This window comes from Gorilla gorilla, chromosome 20, assembly GCF_029281585.2.
Source record: "Gorilla gorilla gorilla isolate KB3781 chromosome 20, NHGRI_mGorGor1-v2.1_pri, whole genome shotgun sequence".
Taxonomy (NCBI): Eukaryota; Metazoa; Chordata; class Mammalia; order Primates; family Hominidae; genus Gorilla; species Gorilla gorilla.
In genome coordinates this window covers 24,159,871-24,187,547 of record NC_073244.2, presented here as the reverse complement: position 1 = coordinate 24,187,547, position 27,677 = coordinate 24,159,871, and the positions used below count along the sequence as shown (strand labels likewise).

Below are 27,677 nucleotides of genomic sequence, written 5' to 3'. Positions count from 1 at the left end.
CTCCCCGCTCATCCTCCCAAAGTGCTGGGATTATAGGCGTGAGCCACTGTACCTGGCCTGCTTCCCCCATGATTAACGCCTTCCATTGGTATGTCCATTTGTTACAGTGTCTTTTTTCTTTTTCTTTTTTTTTTTTGAGACAGAGTCTCACTCTGTTGGCCAGGCTGGAGTGCAATGGCACTATCTCGGCTCACTGCAACCTCTGCCTCCCGGGTTCAAGCAATTCTCCTGCCTCAGCCTCCCGAGTAGCTGGGATTACAGGCACACACCACCACACCCAGCTAATTTTTGTATTTTTAGTAGAAATGGGGTTTCGTCATGTTGGCCAGGCTGGTCTCAAACTCCTGACCTCAGGTGATCTGCCTGCCTCGGCCTTCCAAGGTGCTGGGATTACAGGAGTGGGCCAGTGCGCCCGGCCCACCTCCCACATGATTATTACCTTCCACTGGTATGGCCATTGGTTGCAATGTCTTTTTTCTGTCCTAGAATCTTACATGACACTTACTCCTCATGTCTCCTTAGGCTGTTCTGGGGTGTGACGGTTTGTCAAACTGTCTTGTTTTCGGGGACAGTTTTGAGGAATGGTGGTCAGGTGTTCTACAGAATGTCCCTCCATTGAGGTTTCTCTGATGTCTGTCTCACAGTTAAATGAGGGTGATGGATTTGGGGAAGGAAGACCACAGAGGTGAAGCACCCATCTCATCACACCATATCAAAGGTACAAACTGTCAACATGACTTACTCTGCTGGTATTGACCTTGATTTCCTGGCCGAATGGCATCTGTCAGGTTTGGGGGCTTTTTTTAGTTTTTGTTTTGTTTGTTTTTTGTTTCTTTGTTTTCTTGAGACAGAGTCTCGCTCTGTTGCCAGGCTGGAGTACAGTGGCGTGATCTCGGCTCACTGCAACAACCTCCGCTTCCCAGGTTCAAGCAATTCTCCTGCCTCAGCCTCCTTAGTAGCTGGGATTACAGGCGCCCACGACCATGCCCAGCTAAGTTTTATATTCTTAGCAGAGACGGGGTTTCACCATATTGGCCAGGCTGGTCGTGAACTCATGACCTCAGGTTATCCTCCCGCCTCGGCCTCCCAATGTACTGGGATCACAGGCATAAACCACCACGCCCGGCCAATGTGTACTTGTTACTGGGGTGACGTGTCTTGTAGGCCCTGTCTGCAGACAGAGCAGGGAGCTGTATGTGTGTATATATGTATATACACATATCTGTACATATTTTGCTGTAACTATCTATATTGGGTTGAACATGAGCTCAGCCTCCTCCCCTTGCCTGTCTGTGATCTTCTACTTTATCCCTGAGAAACCTGGCTCCCACTGTCAGCCCTCCAAAGTAGGAGGCAGGACTCAACTCCAGAGGTGGGGCTGCGACATTGGACCAAATTGGGGACTAGCTATTATAAAACAGACCCCCAGGGAAGGGGCTTTCCTTAAGACATGCCCACTGGTGTGCCATGTCAGTTTACCATTGCCATGACAACATGCAGAAGTTACCACCCTTTTCCATGGCAACAACCCTGATGACTCAGAAGTTGTCACCCTTTTCCTAGAAGTTTCTGCATAAACTGCCCCTTAATTTGCATATATATACATATATATATATATATATTTTTTTTTTTTTTGAGATGGCGTCTTGCTCTGTTGCCCAGGCTGGAGTGCAGTGGCATAATCTCAGTGCACTGCAACCTCTGCCTCCTGGGTTCAAGCGATTCTCCTGTCTCAGCCTCCTGAGTAGCTGGGATTACAGGTGCACACCACCATGCCTGGCTAATTTTTGTATTTTTAGTAGACACGGGGTTTCACCATGTTGGCCAGGCTGGTCTCAAACTCCTGACCTTAGGTGATCCACCCGCCTCAGCCTCTCAAAGCGCTGGGATTACAGACTTGAGCCACCACACCTGGCCTTCATTTGCATATAATTAAAAGTGGGTATACATATGAGTGCAGCTGTGCCTGTGAGCTACTATTCTGGGTGGACTGCCTATGCACAGTGGTCTTGCTCAGCAAGGAACAGCACCTCTGATGCTGCTCTACACGGCCATTTCAGTAAATGCCGCTGTTTAGGGCCAGGCGCAGTGTAATCCCAGCACTTTGGGAGGCCGAAATGGGTGGATCACCTGAGGTCAAGAGTTCGAGACCAGCCTGGCCAACATGGAGAAACCCTGTCTGTACTAAAAGTACAGAAATTAGCTGGGCATGGTGGCTCATGCCTATAATCCCAGCTATTCGGGAGGCTGAGGCTGGAGGATTGCTTGAGTCAGGGAGTTGGAGGCTGCAGTGAGCTATCATCACACCACTGCACTCCAGCCTGGGCAACAGCGAGACTCTGTCTCAAAAAAAAAAAAAAAAAAAAAAAATAGCCAGACCAGACCTGGTGGTGGGCACCTGTAGTCCCAGCTACTGGAGAGGCTGAAGCACGAGATTTACTTGATACTGGGAGGTGGAGGTTGTAATGAGCCAAGATGGTGCCACTGCACTCCAGTCTGGGTGACAGGGCGAGACTCTCTCTAAAAAAAAAAAAAAGAAAGAAAGAAAAGGCCAGGCATGGTGGCTCACACCTATAATCCCAGCACTTTGGGAGGCTGAGATGGGCGGATCACCTGAGGTCAGGAGTTCAAGACCATTCTGGCCAATATGATGAAGCCCCATCTCTACTAAGAACAAAAAAATTAGCTGGTTGTGGTGGCAGGCACCTGTAATCCCAGCTACTTGGAAGGATGAGGCAGGAGAATTGCTTGAACCCAGGAGGCAGAGGTTGCAGTGAGCCAAGATCATGCCATTGCACTCCAAGAGCTAAACTCCATCTCAAAAAAAAAGAAGAAGAAGAAAATGTTGCTGTTTACCAGCCTGGGCAACATGGCCGAACCCCATCTCTACAAAAAAAAAAAAAAAAAAAATTAGGCCAGGTGCGGTGGCTCAAACCTGTAATCCTGGCACTTTGTGAGGCCCAGGGGGGAAGATCATGTGAGCTCAGGAGTTTGAGACCAGCCTGGGCAAAATGGTGAAACCCTGCCTGTGCCAAAAATACAAAAAATTAGCTGGGCTCCATGGCTTGTGCCTGTAGACCCAGCTACTTGGGAGGCTGAGGTGGGAGGATCCCTTGAGCCCAGGAGGCAGAGGGAGCAGTGAGTGAAGATCATGCCACTGCACTCCAGCCTGGGTGACAGAGCAAGACGACCCCATCTCAAAAAAAAAAAAAAGAAAAAAATTAGGTGGGCATGGTGGACTGTGCCTGTGGTCCAAGCTTCTCAGGAGGCTGAGGTGGGAGGACTCCTGGAGGCTGCAATGAGCCAAGATCATGGTACTGCACTCCAACTTGGGCATGAGAGTGAGACCCTATCTTAAAAAAAAAAAAAAAAAAGGAAAAAAGAAAAAGAAAAGTTGCTGTTTAACACAATTGACTTGCCCTCGAATTCCTTCCTGGGTGAAGCCAAGAACCCTCTCAGACTTAGCCCCAGTTTTGAGGCTTGCCTGTCCTTATCACCTTCACGTGCTCAGCTGTTCCATTGAAGTGCATGTGTGTAGCAATTCCAGAATGTTTAACTGGGACCCACAGTGGGGTTTCAAACAGAAACTGCTCACCTTTTTCTCCAGCTTGAAACACTCCCCAGACTTCCCAGCACTCTTGGTAAAAACTGCAAACCTGTCTCAGCAGCCCATCATGCTTATGGGGTCCGGCCCTCCCTACATTCCTGTCCTCACCTCTCTCTACCCACCTCAATGCAGGGGGCACAAAAGCCATTCCACCTCAGGGTGCATCTGACTGGTAACTTTCCTACCTTGAGCTCTTAGTTCCTGTTTGGTCCCCTCCTCCAGGAAGCCCTCCATCTGGGCTCCCAGGCTCCTTTCCCACCTTTAGCTCTTGTGGTCCCTTCCTCCAGGAAGCCCTCCATCTGGCCTCCCAGGCTCCTTTCCCACCTTTAGCTCTTGTGGTCCCCTCCTCCAGGAAGCCCTCCTTCTGGCCTCCCAGGCTCCCATCCCACCTTTAGCTCTTAGTTCCTATGTGGTCCCCTCCTCCAGGAAGTCCTCCTGGCATCCCAGATTTCCTTCCCACCTTTAGCTCTTAGTTCCTATGTGGTCCTCTCCTTCAAGAAGCCCTCCAGCTAGCTTCCCAGGCTCCTGAAAACCCATCTGGTTTTCCTTCCAAGCCAGTGCTGATCCCCCAGGACTGGGATGTTATGTTAGGCATTGCCCCCTCCCCTTCCAGCCTGGGAGCTTCTTGAGGGCCCTGGTACTATCCACACCTGTCAGGTGAGGTCTGAACTGCATCCACACTCCCCCAGACACTCCACTCCCAAGCCTGGGCCAGGGGAAACAGAGCTCAGAGAAAGCAAGCTACTCTTGGAAGTCACACAGCAAACACACGTCAGAGGCAGGACTTGACATGGGTGTGCGGGTACCACAGCTCACACCTGCCCTGGGCCCAGATCCCAAAGGATGCTGTAGGGGGTGGGGAGGACAGGATGACATAGGTCAGGCCTGTCTGGAGTGCCTGGGGCCGAACAGGCCAGGGAAGAAAACTCAGGGGTCCACTTGCCAAAACAGCCCAAGGCTCCCTGCTCTTCCTGGAGGTTCAGGCCAACTTTCTTATTTCTGAGACTGGGGAAGAGGAGAAGCCCAGAGAGGTTAAGGAACATTCCCGAGGTCACCCAGCAGTGCTGCCAAGCTGGGGCACAACCAACATTTCCCAAGAACCTGCTGTGTGGGTACAGGTACTGGGTCCTGTCCTGGGCAGCGGGGACCCAGAAACAACCAAGATGGAGAGGGTGCAGCTCTCATGGGCTCACAGTGGGGGGAATCAATATAAACATATTGACATATAAACATAAACAAGTAAGAGTCTACAACAGGGAGATGTGCTGGTGGACAGGAGACACTTTATTTATTTATTTATTTATTTATTTATTTATTTATTTATTTAGAGATGAAGTCTTGCTTTTGTCCCCCAGCCTGGAGTGCAATGGTGCGATCTCGGCTCACTGTGATCTCGGCTCACTGCAACCTCCATCTCCCGAGTTCAAGTGATTCTCCTGCCTCAGTCCCCTGAGTAGCTGGCATTACAAGCGCCCGCCACCACGCCCAGCTAGTTTTTGTATTTTTAGTAGAGACGGGGTTTCACCATGTTGGCCAGGCTGGTCTCAAACTCCTGACCTCAGGTGATCCCAAAGTGCTGGGATTACAGGCGTTGAGCCGCTGCGCCCGGCCTTATTTATTTATTTTGAGACAGTCTCACTCTGTTGCCCAGGCCATCTCAGCTCACTGCAACCTTCACCTCCCAGGTTCAAGCGATTCTCCTGCCTTATCCTCTCGAATAGCTGGGATTACAGGCACCCACCACCACGCCCGAATAAATTTTTTTTTTTTTTGAGACGGAGTTTTGCTTTTGTCGCCCAGGCTGGAGTGCAGTGACGCGATCTCAGGTAACTGCAATCTCTGCCTCCCAGGTTCAAGTGATTCTCCTGCCTCAGGCTCCGGAGTAGCTGGGATTACAGGCGTGTGCCACCACGCCCCGCTAACCAGGTTGGTCAGGCTGGTCTCGAACTCCTGACCTCAGGTGAGCCACCCACCTCACCCTCCCAAAGCGCTAGGATGACAGGAGTGAGATACTGCATCCGGCCCTAATTTTTGTATTTTTAGTAGAGATGGGGTATGACTATGTTGGCCAGGCTGTTCTCAAACTCCCGACTTCTGGTGATCCGCCTGCCTCAGCTTCCCAAAGTACTGGGATGACAGGCGTGAGCCACCATGGCTGGCCAGGACACTTTTAAGAGAGGGAGTCAGGAAGGGTCCAGGCAGTGGACTAAGAGGTAGCAAGGAGGGCTACCTGGAGGAGGTACCATACCAGGCAGGGCTCCACCACACCCTGCCCCATCACTGCCTCTCTCTGGGAAGAGCTGACATCTTCCCAGAAATGAGGTCTGGCCACGCCCCACCAGGACCTGGCACCCCCACCCCCACCCCTCTTCCACTGGCGGGCCTCTCCCAAGTCCACTTTAAGCCCGCTTCCCCTGCGTCTCCCCTCCCCCAGGGCCCCATGGGATTTGGTCCCAGCTGCTTAGTGAGGCCTCCAGGCAGCTGCCTCCCACACTCTTCCCCCTTTGCGGGGGCTTCAATGTCACCCTTCTCTCGGTTCCTCCAGCAAACCAGGCCTTTGCCTCTGCCGGTCCCTCCTCCAGGAGCACCCTTCCCCTTCCCTAATAAGGCTCACCCTTTTGCATCCTTGGGAAGCCTCCTTTAACCCCCAAGGCGGCAGTGCTAAAAGGCTTCCTCTGAGCCCTCGGGGTGCGCGTGCCACCTCCCCACACCTCACACCATGGGCTGTTGCTTCTTTGTGTTTCACTCCCCCACCCGACACTGTTTGCCCAGTGGGAGGAACTTCCAACAGTTTTTGTTTTTATTTTGTTTTGAGACAGAATCTTGCTCTGTTGCCCAGGCTGGAGTGCAGTGGTGCGATCTCAGCTTACTGCAACCTCTGCCTCCCAGGTTCAAGCAATTCTTCTGCCTCAGAGTAGCTGGGATTACAAGACGTGCACCAGCACACCTGGCTAATTTTTGTATTTTTAGTAGAGACGGGGTTTCTCCATGTTGGCCAGGCTGATCTTGAACTCCTGACCTCAAGTGATGCGTCTGCCTCGGCCTCCCAAAGTGCTGGGATTACAGGCATGAGCCACTGCACCTGGCCTAAAAAGCTTTTTTGAGAGTCAACTGCCAAGGAGACAGTAGGCGAAGTTCAAATCTGTCTCTTCAAGCTGGAGGTTGGGGGCAGGTTTCATAGGCAGAGGGTTACCATGGGAGAGATACGGAAATGCAATGGGGGTGATATGACTGCATCACGTGCAGGGGCGATGATGCGTTTTTGGTGCTCAAGTCCACACTGCAACAAACAAGGCACCGCCCTCCCCCTTTTATTTTTTGAGACAGGGTCTTGCTCTGTTGCCCAGGCTAGAGTGCAATGGCGAAATCACAGCTAACTGTAGCCTCAACCTCCGGGAGCTCAAGTGATCTTCCCACCCCAGCCTCCCAGGTAGCTGGGACTACAGGCGTATGTTACAACACACAGCTAATTTTTGTATCTTTTGTAGATGGGGTCTCACTATGTTGCCCAGGCTAGTCTCCAACTCCTGGGCATGAGACACCGCACCCAGCTTTCTCTTTTTAATTTGGTCCCCATTCCTTTTTTTTTTTTTTTTTTTTTTTGAGATGGAGCCTCGCTCTGTCACCCAGGCTGGATCTCAGTGACAGTGGGGTCTCAGCTCACTGCAATCTCTACTTCCTGGGTTCAAGCAACTCTTCCTGCCTCAGCCTCCTGAGTAGCTGGGATTACAGGTGCGCACCACCATGCCCCGTTAGTTTCTTTTGTATTTTTAGTAGAGGCGGTTTCACCATGTTGGCCAGGCTCGAACTCCTGACCTCAGGTGATCTGTCTGCCTGGGCCTCCCAAAGTGCTGGGATTACAGGCGTGAGTCACCATGCCCAGCATAGTCCCCATTCCTTGATCCGAGTACTTGGGTTCTACCTGTGGTTGACTTTTTCATTCCACCCAAGGGTTATGAATTGGGCATGCTTTGTTCATCTGTTAATGCTCCAGCAATATGTGACTTGCACCCTGGGGGTCCATTGCACTGAAAAACGACTCATCATTTTGTTACATTTTGTTACTAACAAAGCTGAACCAGATTGGACTGGTTCTATGTTTATACCACACCCATTTGTTGTAGTCTGTTCAGCCTACAACAAAGGAATTCAGTGGTCTGGACAGAATATATGGCTTACAATACCAACAAAGTTTATTCTTTGGCTTTTTTTTTTTTTTTTTTCAGAGTCTTGCTCTGTCGCCCAGGTTGGAATGCAGTGGCACGATCGCCTCACTGAAACGTCCTTCCTCCCAGGTTTAAGTGATTCTCCTGCCTCAGCCTCCTCCTGAGTAGCTGGGATTACAGGCATGTGCCACCATGCCTGGCTAATTTTTGTATTTTTAGTGGAGATGGGGTTTCACTACATTGCCCAAGTTGGGGGTCTCGAACTCCTGACCTCAAAGTGATCTGCCCACCTCAGCCTCCCAAAGTGCTGGGATTACAGGCATGAACCACCGTGCCCAGCCACCTTTTGCCTTTTAACTAGAGATTTCTGTCCATTTACATTTGTTGAAATGACTGGCAAGTTCTATGTACTCTCCTCATCTTAATAGAGACAGAAACCCCATCTCTACTAAAATTACAAAAAAAAAAAGTTAGCTGGGCGTGGTGGCAGGCGCCTGTAGTCCCAGCTACTCCGGAGGCTGAGGCAGGAGAATGGCGTGAACCCGGGAGGCAGAGCTTGCAGTGAGCCAAGATCGCGCCACTGCACTCCAGCCTGGGTGACAGAGCAAGACTCCGTTTTAAAAAAAAAGTTGCAGTTTGGCCAGGTGCAGTGGCTCATGCCTGTAATCCCAGCACTTTGGGAGGCTGAGGTGGGAGGATCACTTGAAGCTAGAAGTTCGAGGCTGCAGTGACTGTGATCCCATCCACTGCACTCCAGCCTGGGCAACGAGCGACCATCAAAATTATATATATATCTCTACAGCAAAACCATGCCTAAACAAAATGGAAAAGTACATTTGGAAAACATTTACCACATAAGTTTATTATCCCTAATTTAAAAAAGAAAATTGTGTAGGAATGAGAAGAAGACAAATACCCAATGAGAAAAATATCAAACCAGCTAATTAGAAAAAGGCCTGTGAGCCAGGCACAGTGGCTCACGCCTGTAAATCCCAGCACTTTGGGAGGCCGAAGTAGGATCGCTTGAGCCCAGGAGTTCATGATCAGCCTGGGCAACATAGTGAGATCTCATCTCTACAAATAATAAAAGAAATTAGGCGGGTGTGATGACGCACACCTGTGGTCCTAGTTACTTGGGAGGCCAAGGTCGGAGGATCACTTGAGTCTGGGAGGTCGAGGCTGCAATGAGACATGATCATGCCACTGCCCTCCAGCCTGGGCAACAGTGAGGCCCTGTCTCAAAAGAAAAAAAAGGGCTGGGCCCAGTGGCTCATGCCTGTAATCCTAGCACTTTGGGAGGCCAAAGTGGGTGGATCACCTGAGGTTAGGAGTTCAAGACCAGCCTGGCCAACATGGCAAAACCCCGGCTCTACCAAAAATACAGAAAATTAGCCAGGCAGTCCCAGCTACTCGGGAGGCTGAGGTGGGAGGATCACTTAAGCCCAGGAGGCAGAGGTTGCAGTGAGCCGACATTGTGCCACTGCAGTCCAGTCTAGGTGACTGAGCGAGACCTTGTCTCAAAAGAAAGAAGGAAAAAGGCCTGGGCTGGGCACGGTGGCTCATGCCTGGAATCCCAGTACTTTGGGAGGCTGAAGTGGGTGGATCACTTGAGGCCGGGAGTTTAAGACCAGCTTGGTCAACATGGCAAAACCCCATTTCTACTAAAAATACAAAAATTAGCCGGGCATGGTGGAACATGCCGGTAATCCCAGCTACTCAGGAGGCTGAGGCACGAGAATTGCTTGAACCTCGGAGCCTGAGGTTGCTGTGAGCTGAGATCGCACCATTGCACTCCAGCCTGGACAAGAGAGAGAAACTGTCTCAAAAACAAAAAAACAAAAAAGAAAGAGCCCATAAATAGAAAGAAACCTCCCTGATAATGGGACAATTGAAATAAGAACAAGTAGGCAGCAGGGATCACTAGACAGTTTGGCCAAAACAAGAAACCCAGGGGAATCGTCCTCATGTATAAATGGTGACCCCAGAAGAGGTCCATCCTTACCCTGGCAACGGAGAAAAGGCCATAACCTGAGTGCCAGCTGATGGGGAACTGGGCAGGGCTGGCTTTGCACTGCTGTGTCAACTCGCCTAGGCTGGGGCCTTTCTCCCAGGACTCCCATCCCTGTTAAGTTTCTGCTGCAGAGGTGTGGAGGGTGGGTAGGTGGAAGTGGGAGGTGGCTGGCTGAGCTCAGCGATCTTGGCATTGCTAGCAGGCACTGGACAGGAGGTGGCAGGCACAGGCATGGCTCCTCTGCTCCACCTGCCCTTCCTGACCACCTACCCTGTGAACGTAAGACCCCGTGGAGGGCCAGGCATGGTGGCTCACACCTGTAATCCAGCACTTCGGGAGACCGAGGCGGGTGGATCATCTGAGGTCAGGAGTTCGAGACCAGCCTGGCCAACCTGGTGAAACCCCGTCTCTACTAAAAATACAAAAATTAGCCGGGCGTGGTGGCGTGTGCCTGTAATCCCAGCTACTAGAGAGGCTGAGGCACAAGAATCGCTTGAATCTAGGAGGCGGGGGTTGCAGTGAGCCAAGATCGCCCCACTGCACTCCAGCGTGGGTGACAGAGCAAGACTCCATCTCAAAAAATAATAAAACTGTATCTGCAAAGATCCTTTTTCAAAATAACATCATATTCACAGGTGTCAGGGGTCAGGTGTTGAATGTGTTTTGGGGGCTGGCTGCCATTCAACCCAGTACAGATGACATTGTATCTAATAGTAAACCTAAGTGCTTGTATTTCTGCAGAGAGGGGTCAGAGTGCATTAGTCAGAAGTGGATGTTCTGTAATCTCTGGGTTTCAGATTCCTCTGTAAATCCTTCCTGCAGAGTAAGACTTTCTGGAACAAGCATCCATCTCCTCTAGGGACAGCAGGATAGCTTTTGTTTGATGGCTTTGGAGCAGAGACAGGTATTCAATCTCCCCATGCCACCAACTGGTTTGTGTGACAGATAGTCAGGTAGCTACTTCGCGCCTATAACTTGGGCCCCTCACAGTTGCTGAGTCGGGGTGGAGGCCATAGTCAGGAGCTCCACCGGTCAGTGGTCATTAACTCTGAGAGGCACTTCCTTCCCCAAACCAGGCCCAGCGAAGCCTGCGTTTCTCCCATCTGCGACATGGAGGCCAGAGTGGGCCTGACTGCAGGGTCACTGGGGATTCCATGGAAGCTGTCCCCACCCGCAGGACCAGGAGGTACATGCCAAGTCTCCCATCACAGAAAGAAGAGAGGCCACAGCCAAGTGTAGTCACAGTTTATTTCTGATGTGGCTGAATCTAGGGACAGGCGGGCTGGGCTGAGTGGGGGGCGTGTCGGCGATGGGGCTAGAACTCCACCTTGCAGGCCGGGAAGGCGTCATCCTGCATGGACACCATGCTGTTGCTGCCCAACACCGTGATGCCCAGCGCCTGGTGCCGGGTGTGCGTCTCTGCGTACCACGTATGCATGGCCACCGAGTCGAAAGTGGGGATCAGGGTCACCTGCAGGTGGAGGGGGGGTGTGTGGGGAGAGTGGACCACCAGTGAGGGGGGTGCCCCCTGCCCTTCTGGCCTGGGGCCCAAGTCGCCTTCCTTTCCTGGCATTTGAGACCCCTCCTGGCTTTTCCCTGATCTTGTGTGCTCCACCTTGAGGTCTGCAATGGGTGGTCAGCCTGTCTGTGAGGTCCCCGCTCCTCCCAGCCAGCACCCAAAGAGCCTTCTCAGCACACAGGAGACGGAGCTCCTCCTCTGCAAGGCCTTCCTTGGCCTGAGACCCCTCTCTACTCACTTGGATCTCCCCCTGCTCCTTGAACACACCAACCTCTTTCCTACCCCTGGGCCTTTTCCTGGGTCGTGCACCCTACAGGGACACTCCTTTGAAGCCAGCCTAGCAGCTGTGAGAGGGCAGGGGCCGCGGTGTGAGGCGGTCCTCCCTCTGCCCACATGCGCCTCGCCCTGCAGGGCTTGGTTTCAGTCTCTCAGCTTCATGCAGCCATGGGGGAGGGTTCTCAGCCGCACAGATACCACCCAGCCCACCTAATCCATCCCTACTAATTCTCACAGCGGAACAAGGTGTCTGGGGAAGGGATAGAACCATGAGGCTTCACGAGGCCCTGCGTCCTCCCCCAGGCTTCCAGCACAGCCGATGACAACAGTGACACGACAGAATCAGAGTCCGAAGAGACCCCTAAGGGCTGAGCCATGTGAGACTCCCACGTTCGCCCCCATTCCCGTGTGGCCTGGGGGACATAGCTTAGTCTCTGAGGGTCGAGGGTGGTTTTACCCACCTGTGCTAACTACACTTACCACCAGAGGCCCTGGGGTGACACGCACCTGCAGGTCACGGTCCCAATGCTGCTTGCTGGCCAGTAGCGCGTCCAGGACGGCCCGCATGCCTTCCTCCTTGCGCTGGTCCTGGCCACTGATGACGTAGCAGAGCGCGCGCACGCGCTGGAAGAACTCCTCATCCACCAGGTGGGCGCTGCTCCCGCTGGGCAGGTAGGCCAGGTCCAGGTAGACGGGGGACTTGGGTGGGGTGGCTGACACCCCGGGCCGGCTGCTGGCTGACCCTGCAGGCGGGGGGATGGGGAGGCAGGGATGAGCTCCTGGGGCTGGGGAGGGGCCGAGGCTCCAAGTTCGACCTGCACCACTCAGAGCAGCTCCCTCCTCAGCAGGAGGCCTGAACTCAGAGTTTTCTGGGGAGGCCTGGTGCGCTCATGACTCCAGTGAATCTTATTTTAAGAAATGGGGTCTCGCTATGCTGCCCAGGCTCGTCGCAAACTCCTGGGCTCAAGTTATCCTCCTGCCTCAGCCTTCCAAGTAGCTGGGACTACAGGTGCATGTCACCACGCCTTGACTCCAGTGACTCTTCACTCACTCTACAAACACCACCGGCCACCCCTTTGTGCCAAGAGCCTGACTCATCCCCAGCCAGTCCCTGGACAAAGACATCCCCAGGGCTGGGGGGCGAGTGGGTGGCAATCAGGGAATGCTTCCTGGAAGAGGGTTTAAGAGTTTGAGCCCTGAAAGCAGCCAGAGCCTGGACCATCTGCTGCTTCTGCAGCATTTGTCTGGTTCACTTGCTCAAGGGGTATTTAACAGAACCTCATGGGCACCAGGCCCTGAAACAGGGCTGTGACCAAGACAGACAGAATCCCTGCCCCAAGGGTGATGCGGAGCCAGGGTGGGTGGACAGAGCCTTGAGAGGCAGGCCCAAGATCACTGCGGGGTGCTGGATGCGGATGAGACAGCAGCTCTGGGGGCCTTGTCCAAACCCTGACCTTAGGGCCAAAGAGGACAAGGCCACCAGCCCTGGGCAAGTGAATGATCAATGGAATGAAAGGATATGGCTGGGTCTCGGGCACAAGAAGCCTGCTAGACCCTGCATCTTACAATCACAGCTGCTGCCCAGCTCAGGGGGTAAGAGTACTACCCCGTCTGTACACCAACAAATGCATACCCTCAACCAAAATGGACACATTCCTAGAAACACAAAAACTACCAAGACACAATCACAAAAATAGAAAATCAGCACATACCTGTAGCTAGCAAGGAGAATGAATCAGTAACTTACAACCTCCCAACAAAGAAAAGCCCTGGGGAAGCCACTAAACATTTAAGAGAACTAACATCAGCCTTTCTCAAACTTTTCCGAGGAACTGAAGAGGAAGGAACACTTCCTAACTCATTTTACAAGACCAGAATTGTCTTAATACCAAAGCCAGGCACAGATATTTAATTCTACAAGAAAATGCCAGTTCAACAGACTTTATGAACAATAATGTAAAAAATCACGCCTGGTGCAGTGGCTCACGCCTGTAATCCCAGCACTTTGGGAGGCTGAGGCGGGCAGATCACTCGAGGTCAGGAGTTCAAGACCAGCCTAGCCAACGTGGCGAAACCCTGTCTCTTACTAAAAATACAAAAATTAGCTGGGCGTGGTGGCAGGCGCCTGTAATCCCAGCTACTCGGGAGGCAGAGGCAGGAGAACTGCTTGAACCCGGGAGGTGGAGGTTGCAGTGAGCTGAGATTGTGCCACTGCACTCCAGCCTGGGCGACAGAGTGAGACTCCATCTCAAAAAATAATAATAAACGAATTCAGCAAAGAAGCAAGGTACAAAGTCCACAGGCAAAACACAGCTGGATTTCTATACGTGAACAATGAACAATGTGAAAAGGAAATTAAACAATCATGAAATAGAAGAATCAAGATAGAGGACTCACACTTCCGGATTTCAAAACTTACTACAAAGCTACAGTAATCAAAACAGCGTGGCACTGGCATAAAGACAGACATATAGACCAATGGAATACAATAGAGGCCCAGAAATAAATCATCACATGTATGGTCAAATGATCTTCAACAAGCATTCCAAACATTCAATGGGGAAAGGATAGTCTTTTCAACAAATGGTGCTGGGAAAGCTGGGCTTCCACATGCAAGAGAATGACACTGGATCTTTTCACCACATACAAAAATTACCTCCAAATGGACCTAAATGTGAAACGGTAAACTTAAAACTCCTGGAAGAAAACATGGGGTAGAAGCTTCTCAATGTTGGATTTGACCAGGCATGGTGACTCACGTCTATAATCTTAGTACTCTGGGAGGCCGAGGCAGGCAGATCACTTGAGGTCAGGAGTTTGAAACCAGCCTGGCCAACGTGGTGAAACCCCTTGTCTACTAAAAACACAAAAAAAATTAGCCAGGTGTGGTGGTGGGTGCCTGTAATCGCAGCTACTTAGGAAGGCTGAGGCAGGAGAATCGCTTGAACCTGGGAGGCGGAGGCTGCAGTGAGCCAAGATAGTGCTCCCACGCTGCAGCCTGGGCGACAGAGCCAGACTCATCTGAAAAAAAAAAAAAAAAAAAAAAAGAAAGAAAAAAAGAAAAAAAATGGATGTGGCAATCATTTATTGGGTCTGACATCAAAAGTGCAGACAACAAAAGAAAAAAATAGACAAAATGGACTTCATGAGAATTTAAAACTTTTGTGCATCAAAGGGCACAAAGAATAAAAAGGCAGCTCACAGAATGGGAGGAAATATTTGCAAGCCATTTATCTGCTAAAGGATTAATGTCCAGAATGATTTAAAAAACTCCTAAAACTCAGCAACGGAAAACAACTCAATTTAAAAATGGGCAAAGGGGGCTAGGTATGGTGGCTCATGCCTGTAATCCCAACAGTTTGGGAGGCCAAGGCGAGAGGATCGCTTGAGGCTGGGAGTTCAAGATCAGCCTGGGCAACATAGTGAGACTCCGTCTCTACAAAACATTAAACAATTGGCCAGGCACGATGGCATGCACCTGTGTAGTCCCAGCTACTTGGGAGGCTGAGCTGGGAGGATCACTTGAGCCCAGGAAGTTGAGGCTATAATGAGCTGTGTTTGCACTACACTCCAGCATGGGTAACAGATCGAGACCCTGTCTCTAAAAAGTAAAATAAAATTTAAAAATGAGCAAAGGAATTGAATAGACATTTCTCCAAAGAAGACAGACAAATGGCCAATAGGCATATGAAAAGATGCAACATCACTAATCATTAGGGACATGGAAATCAAAACCACAATGAGATCCCACCTCACATCCATTAGACTGGCTAGCGTCAAGCAGCTGCTGTGGAAAACAGTCTGGCGGTTCATCCAAAATTAAACATTGAGGCGGGCGTGGTGGCTTATGCCTATAATCCCAGCACTTTGGGAGGCCGAGGCCAAAGGATCACTTGAGCTCAGGAGTTCAAGACCAGCCAGGGCAACATAGTGAGACCCCAGTGCTACTGAAAAATTTAAAAATTAGCTGGGCGTAGGCTGGGCACAGTGGCTCACGCCTGTAATCCCAGTACTTTGGGAGGCTGAGGCGGGCACATCACGAGGCCAGGAGTTGGAGACCAGCCTGACCAGCATGGTGAAACCCCATGTCTACTAAAAATACAAAAATTAGCTGGGCATGGTTGTGAGTGCCTGTAATCTCAGCTACTTGGGAGGCTGAGGTAGGAGAATCGCTTGACCCTGGGAGGTAGAGGTTGCAGTGAGCTCAGATCGCACCACTGCACTCCAGCCTGGTGACAGAGCAAGACTCCGTCTCAAAAAAAATTAGCTGGCCGTTATGGTGCGTGTCTGTGGTCCCAGCTGTTCAGGAGGTTGAGGTGGGAGGGTTGCTTGAACCCAGGAGGTCGAGGCTGCAGTGAGCCATGTTTGCACCATTGCACTCCAGCCTGGATGACAGAGTGAGACTCTGTCTCTGAAAAAAAACAAAGAACAGCACAGCAGGCCAGAGACCCTCCTCTCGGCAAGGCCTGCTTAAAATGTGAGCCTTTGGCTGGTCTCTGGGAATTTGGATCTTAGGCAGAGGGTTCCCACCATTCCCTGTCTGAGAGGGGCTCCCTGTGCCTGGACTGGACCACACACCTGATTTCTCCTTTTTGGGGAGTCTACAGTGTGTGTGCCAGGCAGAGGATGCCTATGTAATGGCCCAATAGGAAACTTGGGCATGCTGTGTCTAATGAGCTTCCATGAGGGACACATTGTTACAACTTGCTACTGGAGAAATGAAGCCTGCGGTGTGCAGCCCCACTGGGAGAGGATTCTGGAAGCTTCTGCCTGGTTTCCTTTGGACTTCACCCTATGTGCCTTTTCTCTTTGCTGATTTTGCTCTGCTATGAGTGCAACCATAGGCCGGGTCCTCCTAACCAATCAGTTACATAAAATATGCTATTTAAATTTTCAACTGTTTCATCTTACTTATTGTGGCTTCTAGAAACCCACAGTTGGCATACGTGCTCACTTGTCCAGGCACCTCAGAATGGCAAGTGCTTCAACACTGAGGTCAGTTTCCATTTCACAGGAGAAACTGAGCCCCAGAGAGGATGGGCACGGCTGAGGTCACAAAGTAATTACGAACAGGAGGACTTGGCTGGGTGCAGTGGCTCATGCCTGTAATCCCAGCACTTTGGGAGGCCAAGGTGGGCAGATCACCTGAGGTCCGGAGTTCGAGACCAGCCTGGCCAACATGGTGAAACCCCAACTCTACTAAAAATACAAAAATTAGCCAGGCGTGGTGGCAGGCACCTGTAATCCCACCTACTCGGGAGGCTGAGACAGGAAAATTGTTTGAACCCGGGAGTCGGAGGTTGCAGTCAGCCAAGATCGTGCCATTGCACTCTTGCCTGGGCAACAAGAACGAAATTCTGTCTCAAAAAAAAAAAAAAAAAAAAAGAACAGGAGAACTGGCAGGGCACCGTGGCTCACGCCAGTCATCCCAACACTTTGGGAGGCTGAGGTGGGCACACAGCTTGAGGCCAGGAGTTTGAAATCAGCCCAGGCAACATAGTAAGACCCTATCTCTACCAAAAATTTTAAAATTAGGCAGGTGTAGTGGCCGTGCCAGTAGCCCCAGCTACTGGAGAGGCTGAGGTGGGAGGGTGGCTTGAGCCCCATTGTTCAAGGCTGCAATGAGCTGTGACCACACCACTGCATTCCAGCTCAGAGACAGAGTGAGACCATCTCTTTTAAAAAAACTGAAAATGTAAAAACAGGAGGACGAGCTATGCTCTCCAGCCTAAGCAGCTGCTAACCCAGCCCAGGGCCCCAGCTCCAGTACTCACCCGACGGGCCTCGAGTGGCAGTCTTGGGGGTTGAGGACTTTCTGGACAGGGGTGCCCGGCCTCCCTTCTCACTGGGCTCACTCCGGGCACTGAGTGGTCGGCTGGCACGGTCCCCACCAGCAAGCCCCTTGGTTTTGGCAGCAGCCACTGGAGTGGCTTTGGGGGTGGCAGCGCGTGAGTTGGGGCGGGCCAGGGGCTTCCGGGTGCGGCTGACGTTCTCCGTTTGCCGTGCTGTCTTGGGGGGCAGCATCTCGGGGTCCACCATGCAGATGCTGGATGGGTCAGGCAGTGGTGGGGGGACCTTGAGGGGGTCAGGCAAAGGGTCGTGGCGAGGGACTCCAAAGCCCTCTGTGTCGTCGTCTGAGTCTGCCGCACCGGGGGCCAGGGGCACGGGATCCGAGTCAGACAGGGTGGGCAGGGACTCGCTGACCGATGTGGGTGGCGTCTCCTCGGCCCCCAGCCCACCTGCCCGTTCCTGTGACCGGGCACTGCTGTCATTCGAGCTGCCGGGGGACGCAGGTGCCGGTGCCATTGGCACCGCCTTGCGATGCTCAAATTCACAGGGTGACACCAGGCACAGGTCCACATCGTGTGGGGAGGCCGAGCGCCGCGCCCGGGGGCCACGCAGCGGGAGGCTCAGCCCAGCCTCACTGGTGGGGGCGGATGGCGGCAGCACCTGCTCAAAGGACACGGACAGGGACTCGTCCACCTCGGTCGAGTGCGGGGAGCCCACCTCTGCGGGCAGTGAGGGCGTGGTCACTGTGGGTGTGGTCACTGTGGGTGAGGCGTCTGGCCCGGCCTCCCCGCCCCGCAGTGGGCTCAGCGACAGCCGCTCGCTGCCCTCTGCGGGGCTCCGGTGGGACTCAGGGGAGGGTGTGCGTGGCCTTGGGATTGAGCTGGCGGCCAAAGGCAGCTCCAGTGCCTTCTCCCCGGCTGGGATCGGCCCCAGCTCCAGGCTGGGCGTGGCCACCAGCTGGGAGGCCGGAGAGCCGCAGGCCGCACTGGGGGGGCTGGCTTCTCCACATCGGAGGCTGGGCGGGCTGCGGGGTCCATTTGCCACCGGCGGGAAGCCAGAGTGGGACGTGCTGGGCGCTGTGCTGGGTGCTTTGCGGGGCTTGGGTGCCGCCTGGGCACTCGTCTTCTTGAGGTTGGGCACAGAAGAGGCTGCCCGGCGCACCTCCCGCGGCTGGGTCCGGGAGACACTCGGTTTGGGGTCTTTCTTCAACTCCCGGGGGGTCCTGGCTTCTTTCTCAGTCTTGCGTGGGGCCTCAGCCCGTGCTGGCTCCTTGCGGGCCACCCCAGGGCGCTCCTGGCCAGGTCTAGGGTGGGTGGCCAGCAGGCCCTCTCTCTTCGAGCTGTCCCGGGAGCCCACGCTCTCTTTGCTCTCGGCTCGCCCCGGCCCCTCCAGGTCCTGGGGCGTCACCACGGGCTCTCGCAGGAACCTCAAGTGCTGCAGGCGGACCAGGCCGTCCAGGAGGCAGGCGGGCGGGGTGCAACCGGGGAACAGCACGCGCACCACCTTCTCGCCGGGGCCCGCGGGGTGCCACACCAGCAGGGCGCACACAGAGGCCAGCGTGCGCTCGGCGCCGGCGGAGGGCGGGTGCAGCACATACATGTCCAGCCGGCCCACGCCCATCTTCTCGAAGAGCACGGTGGGTTTGGCTGGCACGGGGCCGCGGCTGAGTGGCAGAGGCGTGATGCCCAGCTGCGCCAGGAGGCTCAGCGCCAGCTCTGCCTCGTCCTCGCCGCGCGCCAGCCGCGACGCGGCCTCGCAGGCGTTGAAGAACACGACCCCCAGGTTGGGGGAGATGAGCCTGCGCAGCCTGTTGTCCCAGGAGCCCCCACCAGCAGCCACCTCGGAGCGCTCCGCCAGTTTGCGCCGCAGCAGGCTGTTGAGGCCGGGGAGGCTGTCGGCGCCAGGGTGGGTCACCAGGACGGCATCCACGCGGTCCAGGTGCCGCACCAGCTTCCAGAAACTGGACTTGGGGTTTGAGCCACCGTTGACCAGCACAGTGAAGCCATTGACGGCGAAGAAGGCGGCATCCCCGAGGCCTCCGGGGAAGATGTAGCAGCAGGGCCGGCCCAGCCTGAGGAAGCCCCCGGAGGTCGGGGGCTCCAGCAGCTCGAAGGGGGACGGCGGCTCCAGAGACTCAGCCACGTACTCCAGGAATTCGCACAGGCCCTCAGAGTTGGGCAGCTGCGCCGGGGGGTTCAGCCGCAGCTGGAGCCGGAGCGCCCCCTGAAGGCCGGGCACAGCGGGTGCCAGCTGAGCCCAGTCACCGAAGGTGGGGCAAGTGATGGTGAGTATGGGCAGCTGCACAGGTGGGGGCGTGGTGGCCAGGATGTCCCGGATCTGTATGGAGCGGGAGTGGTAAGGGACCACCTAGAGCCAGGCAACACCTAGCCCGGTGGGAAAACTGGGAGAGGACACCCTCATCCTTTCCCCCAGGGACTGCTCCTCAGGGCCCTCCCGCCAAAACCCAACCCTCTCCAGCGCCACAAGGCTCTTTGATGTGGCCTCACCTCCTGTCTCTCCCTCCCCTTCAAATGCCTCCCTGCCCCAGGGCCTTTACACACCATTCTCTCCTCCCAGGGCACAGCTCCCTCCAAGGAGACTCTCCACGCCCCACCTCTGTCTACTGAACCTTTTCTCATCATTTTTAAGTGCCCCACTACAATGTGAAAATGAGGTTGGCCATTTTGCCCATGTGTCCTACCCAGACTGCGGGCACCAGGAAGGACCCATTTGGCTCCATCCCTCATCAGGACTTTGGGACATCTGCTGACCTACAAACTCAGCTCACACCACACCCTTTTGCGGGCAATGGGACTGACCCCAGACAGCCAGGAGGCACATGTCACCACTGCCATCCTACAGAGGAGGGGGAGACCAGGCCATGGAAAACAGCAGGTCGCTGGTGCCACACAGCCTGATACACACAAGCCAGGATTCAGAGCTGGGGAAGCAGGGGATGGCAAAGGGGTGGCTTACCTCTCTGTCCTTCAGGACCTGGAGGAAGTGGTGAGGCGAGAAGCCCCCTGTCTGTAGCAGCAGCTCCCCCGTCTCCTCCAGGCAGGGCCCAGCCAACACCAGTAGCTTGTGAGAGGCAGGGTCCAACAGAAGGTTCCGGAGCTGAGGGAGGGGGTGAACACTAAAGGCCCTGTTCTGTGCAGTGACGTATACAACAGTCCTCTTTGGGGTAGCCTCAAGTCGATACATAACCACCCCTCTCCTGTCCTCACCCCACGACCAGCCCAGTGCTCAACTAGCTATGAAGGCAGTCTCCAGGTCTCCTGCTGGGCCCTGGAGCAACCCTAGCAAACTCCTATTCATCCTACAAAGCCCAGCTCTGATGTCCCTTCCTCCTGAAGGCACTACCTGCCCTTTCTGGGTTCTCTCTAGTCCACCTCTCCCTCCAGCCCAGCCCTGATGCCACAGGGCTGGGGGTGTCTGTGTCTCACTCTGTCTCCTAAAGACTGAGAGCCCCTCAAGGGAACAAAAAGGAAAAGTTGATCCAAGGAATCAACCTGTAAGAAGGTCTGTAGTGGGATGCCCCAGGGCTCTGTCTGGTTCATCTTCCAGATGTATAATTGGTAGAGTTTAGATGGCCACAAGCCGGTTAATGTTAGTGAGTCAATTCAGACAACTCCTAGGGCCTAGCCGGAGGGAACCCACAGGAGGAAAACCTGTCTGCTCTGGCCTTCCCACCTCCAGACCCACGCTGTCCTGGGCCCTGAGCTGGGAGTGCTTACCCTCCCCTCCCTCCCAAAGTCCAGACTTTTCTGCTCCCACCCCAGAGGAGGGAAGAAGCGGAGGCTGGAGCCACAGGGAAGGCTTCGTGGGCGAAGAAGTGTGGTGCCGGGTGTCTTGAGAGGATCTGGGGCAGCATGAAGACAAGGACACGAGACAGGAAGACAGAGAAGGCACGGGTCCCAGCAGCCCGCCCCCTCCAGGACGTCAGCCATTCCCTACCTCATCACACAGGGACTTGTCTGATGGGTTCAGGAGGACCAGGGTCTCCAGGTTGTCTCCACGGTGGTGCAGGCTCCGCTGGCCTGTGGGGGAATCAGGCCGTCCCGGAGTCAAATCCTGCCTCCCCGTGTGACCCTCAGGGAACACGAACCCCTCTGGGAACCCACCCAGGGATCATATGGAGATTAACAGGCGCATGGCAGAGCTGCAGGTCAGGACCAGGCAAGAAAGAGAAACTCAAACCACCCCAGCTGGCCTAAGAGAGGCAGTAACCAGAGGGCCCCATCGTGCGCAGGGCCTGGTTTGCAGCTGTCACCCCTGGGAGTGATGCCACCATTTTCTTCTTTTTTTTGTGAGACGGAGTCTTGCTCTGTCGCCCAGGCTGGAGTGCAGTGGTGCAATCTCTGCTCACTGCAAGCTCCGCTCCTCCTCCCGGGTTCACGCCATTCTCCTGCCTCAGCCTCCCGAGTAGCCAGGACTACAGGTGCCCGCCACCACACCCGGCTAAGTTTTTGTATTTTTAGTAGAGACAGGGTTTCACCGTGTAAGCCAGGATAGTCTCCATCTCCTGACCTCGTGATCTGCCCACCTCGGCCTCCCAAAGTGTTGGGATTACAGGCGTGAGCCACCGCGCCCGGCCTTTTTCTTTTCTTTTTTTTTTGAGATGGAGTTTTGCTCTTGTTGCCCAGGCTGGAGTGCAACAGTGCAACCTGGGCTCACTGCAACCTCCACCTCCTGGGTACAAGCAATTCTCCTGCCTCAGCCTCCCGAGAAGCTGGGATTACAGGCACACGCCACCACGCCCCATTAATTTTTTGAATTTTTAGTAGAGACGGGGTTTTAACATGTGGGTCAGGCTGGTCTCAAACTCCTGACCTCAGGTGATCCGCCTGCCTCGGCCTCCCAAAGTGCTGGGATTACAGACTTGACCCACTGCACCCGTCCGGCCACATTTATTTTTCAGAGGCAGAGCTCGAGGAGGGCCAACGAGGGCGAACGTGGACGAGGGTATATCCGGAGCAAAGGTCCTGAGGCAGGACTTCAGCTAGGGGTGGGGCAGCATAAGGGCCGGGGCTGAAGTAGGGCTGTTTCTGGGATCCTGACCATGCTCTGTCCCCCAGGGCCCGTATGTGTTTTAAACATCAGTACTGTGAGAGAGGGATGGCAAGGAGCCAGAGCCGGGGAGGGCCAGTGAGGGCCAACCCGGACCAGGGTACAGCACCAGCCAAGGCCCCTGAGGCAGGACTGAACTGTGAACAAGGCTGAGTCTTGAGAGGCAGAGACCCTCCAGTGTTGTCAGCCCTTATCACATTTAACTTTCTTTCCTTCTTTTCCCTTTCTCTCTCTCTCGCCCTTATCACATTTAGCTTTCTCTTTCCTTTCTCTCTCTCTCTCCCTCCCTCTCTCCCTCTCTCTCTCTCTTTTTTGAGATGGAATCTCCCTCTATTGCCCAGGCTGAAGTGTAGTGGCACGATCTCAGCTCACTGCAACCTCTGCCTCCCGAGTTCAAGCAATTCTCCAACCTCAGTCTCCCAAGTAGCTGGGGTTATAGGCGCTTGCCACCACAACTAGCTAATTTTTGTATTTTTAGTAGAGATGGGGTGTCACCATACTGGTCAGGCTGGTCTCGAACTCCTGACCTCAGGTGATCCACCCACCTCAGCCTTCCAAAGTGCTGGGATTATAGGTGTGAGCCACCATGTCAGGCCTAAGTTTATTTTTTTGAGACAGGGTCTCGCTCTGCTGCCCAGGCTGAAGTGCAGTGGCACAATCTTAGCTCACTGCAGCCTCTGCCTCCTGGGTAAAAGCGATCCTCCCTCTTCGGGCTCCTGAGTAGCTGGGACTACAGGTGTGTACCATCAGGTCCAGCTCATTTTTGCATTTTCAGTAGGGACAGGGTTTCACCATGTTGCCCCAGCTGGTTTTGAACTCCTGACCTCAAACAATCCTCCCACTTTGACCTCCCAAAGTGTTGGGATTACAGGCAAGAGCCACCCCACCCAGCCTTAGCACGCTTTTTGCCACACAGGGATATTGCCCCATTCAGGTGGGGAAATCAAGGCATAAAGAAGGGAAGTGGCCACGAAGTTCACACACAGCAGACAGGATTTCCAGCTCCACTTTCTGCCCCATGAAGTGTCAGGAAGCCACAAGGACCAACTGGGACAATGAGACTACAGACACTTCCTTCCTCTCCAGCAGCAGCCGGGAGGTGACTCAAGAGACCATCAGGAGCAGGGGGCGGCTGTAGGCAACACCCAAGCCCTGCCTGCCCGCCTGCTGCTCTGCTCACCCTGGGTCACCCTAGAAGGGAGCCTCGTGCTGAGTTGGGCCCTTCTTGATCTCACTCCTTTTCAGTTCCCTGCCTACTGTATACCCAGGCCTGTGGCTGTGAACCAATATCAGTCCCTGCCTGCAAGGGGCCCACACTCCATCTTCCAGGGCCTGCTCAGTGCCCCCTCCACCTTCCAGATGTTTTTTGTTTGTTTGTTTGTTTTGAGACAGAGTCCCTCCCACTCTGTCACTCAGGCAGGAGTGCAGTGGCGCAGTCTCAGCCCCACTGTAACCTCTGCCTCCTGGGTTCATGTGATCCTCCCACCTCAGCCTCCCGAGTAGCTGGGATTACAGGCGCCTGCCACCATGCCGTTATTTTTGTGTTCTTAGTAGAGACAGGGTTCCTCCATGTTGGCCAGGCTAGTCTCCAACTCCTGACCTCAAGTGATCCGCCCGCTGTGGCCTCCCAAAGTGCTGAGATCAGAGGCGTAAGCCACCGCGCCCGGTTCATTCTAGATGTTCTGTCCACTGCTGGGTCTTGACTGGGGCCCTTCCCTTCCACTGGACACACCAGTCATAGCAGTTTCTCATCAAAAAACCCCCTCCTCAGAGATCTCCCTGCCTCTTCTCATCTGTCAATCAGGGACAAAAACACCAGTTCCTGCACCGTGGGTTGCTGAGGACTGAGGGGGTTATCACTGGGTCACGGCTTGCATTTGAAAGGTCTCAACTGTATTATTACTGTTGTTATTTATAGCTGCATCCCACCCCCCATGCCTGGCACACGGCTGGCACTTCCCCAAAGAACAAGAGGTAGGGAGCAGTCAGGGGGACCCCAGCCTCACCTTTCACAATGCTGGAGAAGGTGGCAGAGTGTCGGGACACAAAGACCTTCAGCTGTTCATCAAGGTTGCAGACGCCAGGATCGACATCCCAGGACCGGATGCCTGGTGGGAAGGAGGGATCAAGGCGGGAGTTCAGCCGGGCCCCCCAGCTCCCAGAATATTTCAATAATTAGCACCCCGTGGGTGGGGAGCGCCCCAGCCTCCTCCCTTCACTCACAGCTTGGAGACTCAGAAGTACCCAACACCTTCAGGTCTCACTGCAGCTGAGCCAGGGGACCCAGAGCACACCTCATCATTTTACACACAAGACTCATCAGCAACAAAGCCTCCACCTCCTCCATCTCCACCTCCTCGCTGCTCCTATGCCCTGCCAGACCCGTTTCCACTCACCGCCCTTGCAACAGCTGTTTCCCCTGCCTGGAAGTCCATCCCCCTGCCGCCCCCACCTGTTCCTACTGGCCAGGGGGCCCTTCCCCCTCAGCACCTTCGGGTGCTAAGACTGACTGTCCTCTCAGTCCCTTGCAGCCTTCTCATCCTTCCTGATACCATGTGAGCTGGAAGCTTCTTCCATCTCCTCACTCGCTTTGGGTCCATCCCCAAACCAAACCGGTGTTGGCAGGGCTGAACCTGTCTATCATCCCGACCATATCCCTGTGTCCACTGCCCAAAGGCCTGGCGCATAGCAGGTGCTCACTAAACGCTCCTCAAGCACATGAACCGAGGCGCGTGTTCCTGTCCCATTTCACATGCAATGAAACGCGCAGGTCCAGATGCTCCGAGGGATGGGGGATGAACACCCATCTCCACCCACGGGCGCATCACGCCCGCCAGTCCCACTGTGCCAGTCCCACTGTGCCAAGTGGCTGCAGGTGAACCTGGCAGGTGCAACTATGACTCACCTCACTAGGTGCCAAATCCCCAGGGCAGGCCGCACCCGCCCACACCCCAATTAGCAGCTCCTTGTGAGGCAACAGAAAGCGGGCCCCGGGGCTCCAGGCCCAGCCTCCCCCATATCTGCTTCTCCCTCCGGGAGATCTCTATCTAAGTTACTAAGACCTGGAGATCCAAAGCGACCCCAGGCCCTCCCCCCGGGCGGGCCAGTCAGGCGGGAAGCGGAGCCGTGATCCAACTGCAAGGGTCCCCAAGCCCAGGCCCGTGTCCCCTCCCCTACCATCACCCGGAGTTGGGGCGGGGCAGCCCTGCCCAGCCCAGGCCCGGATGCCACTTCCTCCGCGGGCACCCACGGGCACCCCGCCTTTGCCCGCGTCGTGCGCCTAACGGTGAAGGGGACCCAGCCCCAGGCCCGCGACCCCCGCCCCGGAGCCCGGGCCCCGCCGCCGCCGCCGCCGCCCCACCCCGCCAGCCCCGGGCCCAGACGCGCGAACGCGCCCGCCTCCCGGGCTCCCGCGGGCCCCCAGGCCAGCCCGACCTCTTTCGAGCTCCTCCAGGACGTAGGTGAGGAGCCCCGGGCTCCCGAACTCGCTGCCCACCACGAGGAGCAGTGAGCTCGGGGCCGCGGCAGCCCCAGACCCAGCCACCGCCGCCATCTTCGGGCCGCCCCGGCGTTCTCGGCGCCCGCCCCGCAGGCCCCGCCTCTTAAAGGGGCCGCACCGGAAGGGCTGAAGACCCCGCCCGGAACCACCCCATCCCCGCCCCTTTTTGTCGACCACCTGCAGGCCCTTTGAGGTCGTGGAGAGCAGGGGATGCGGGCGTTAAAGGAGTTGGCCGACTCCTGGGTGTCCGCTTGGGAGCCGCCTCTCCCAAGTGACCATTCATTCATTTTTTTTTTCATTGAACAAGCTTTGATTGCGTGCCTGCTGCATGTAGGTCAGAACTCCTGCCCTCCAGGAACTCACATCACATGACAGTAGGCCGCATCAGAACCCGGTGCCTATGGATGCTCCCAGCTCTCTAGGTCAGGGCTTGAACAGAGAAAAGAAGTCTATCTTGTAGGTAGGGCTTTAAGGGATGTGTAGGAGTTTGCCTTGTGTGGATGGTGGGGCAAGAGCAGGTGAGGCAGAAGTTTACAGCAAGTGCAAAGTTTTAGAGGTAAGAAAGTATATGTGTGTTTGGGACACAACCGGAGCACTCTGGCCTGCCTGGAACAGGGCAACACTTATTCTGCACCTCCTGTGCGCCAGGCATTTTATTGCATTAGCTCATTACATACAAGCACAAAGCGATGAGGTAGGCACAGTTACTGTGGTCACTTTCAGAGGAAAGGAGAGGAAACTGAGATTTGGAGGGATGGAGTCACCAGGCCTGTAAGTGGTAGAGCAGGTTTGAACCCAAGTGGGTCTTACTCTAGATCCAGCCTGTGCAAGGGACTGCCTGCGTTGCGCACATGGGTACCTCTCTCTCCCCAGATAATCCTCTTTAGGCTTTTCTTTCCTTTCCTCCCCTCTCGTCTCCTCCCCTCCCCTCCCCTCCTCTCCTCTCCTCCCCTCCCCTCCCCTCCTCTCCTCTCCTCCCCTCCTCTCCTCTCCTCCCCTCCCCTCCCCTCCTCTCCCCTCTCCTCTCCTCTCCTTTCCTTTTCTTGAGATGGAGCTCATTCTGCTGCCCAGGCTGGAGTGCAATGGCACAATCTCAGCTCACTGCAACCTCTGCCTCCCGGGTTCAAGCGATTCCCTTGCCTCAGCCTCCCAAGTAGCGGGATTATAGGTGTCCGCCACCATGCCCTGCTAATTTTTGTATTTTAGTAGAGATGGGGTTTCTTTTCTTTTCTTTTCTTTTCTTTTGAGACAGAGTCTCTCTCTGTCCCCCAGGCTGAAGTGTAGTGGCGCGATCTCGGCTCACTGCAAGCTCCACCTCCCAGGTTCACGCCATTCTCCTGCCTCAGCCTCCCGAGTAGCTGGCACTACAGGCGCCCGCCACTGCGCCCGGCTAATTTTTTGTATTTTCAGTAGAGACGGGGTTTCACCGTGGTCTCGATCTCCTGACCTCGTGATCTGCCTGCCTCGGCCTCCCAAAGTGCTGGGATTACAGGCGTGAGCCACCGTGCCCGGCAGAGATGGGGTTTCACCATGTTGGCCAGGCTGGTCTCGAACTCCTGACCTCAAGTGATCCTCCTGCCTTGGCCTCCCAAAGTGCTGGGATTACAGGCGTGAGCCGCTGCGCCTGGCCTCCTTTAGCCCTTTGACCCATAGGGGCTACTACTTGACAAATCATCTTGCTTGGAACTTTTGGACAGTGGCCCATGCCCAGGAAAGATTGAACCTCCTTCCTCAGGAGT

At 54.7% G+C, this 27,677-nt stretch overlaps 1 protein-coding gene across 2 annotated transcripts; it reads right to left on the bottom strand.

The window, feature by feature from the left end:
• Positions 1-11,014: 11,014 nt before the first annotated feature.
• MAP1S (microtubule associated protein 1S) lies at positions 11,015-26,052 on the bottom strand. 2 transcript variants are annotated; one of them, XM_055372113.2, is made up of 7 exons: positions 25,875-26,052; positions 24,446-24,547; positions 21,327-21,409; positions 20,346-20,486; positions 17,354-19,706; positions 12,087-12,322; positions 11,015-11,255 (listed from the first exon to the last, which is right to left on the bottom strand). In XM_055372113.2, exons 1-7 carry the CDS (start codon positions 25,990-25,992, stop codon positions 11,100-11,102), a joined length of 3,189 nt encoding a protein of 1,062 aa, XP_055228088.1. In that variant the 5' UTR covers positions 25,993-26,052; the 3' UTR covers positions 11,015-11,099. The 2 variants fall into 2 exon arrangements, with proteins under 2 accessions (XP_055228088.1, XP_055228089.1); XM_055372114.1 differs by having other exon boundaries at positions 11,015-11,261; positions 12,093-12,322; positions 25,875-26,028.
• Positions 26,053-27,677: the final 1,625 nt, after the last annotated feature.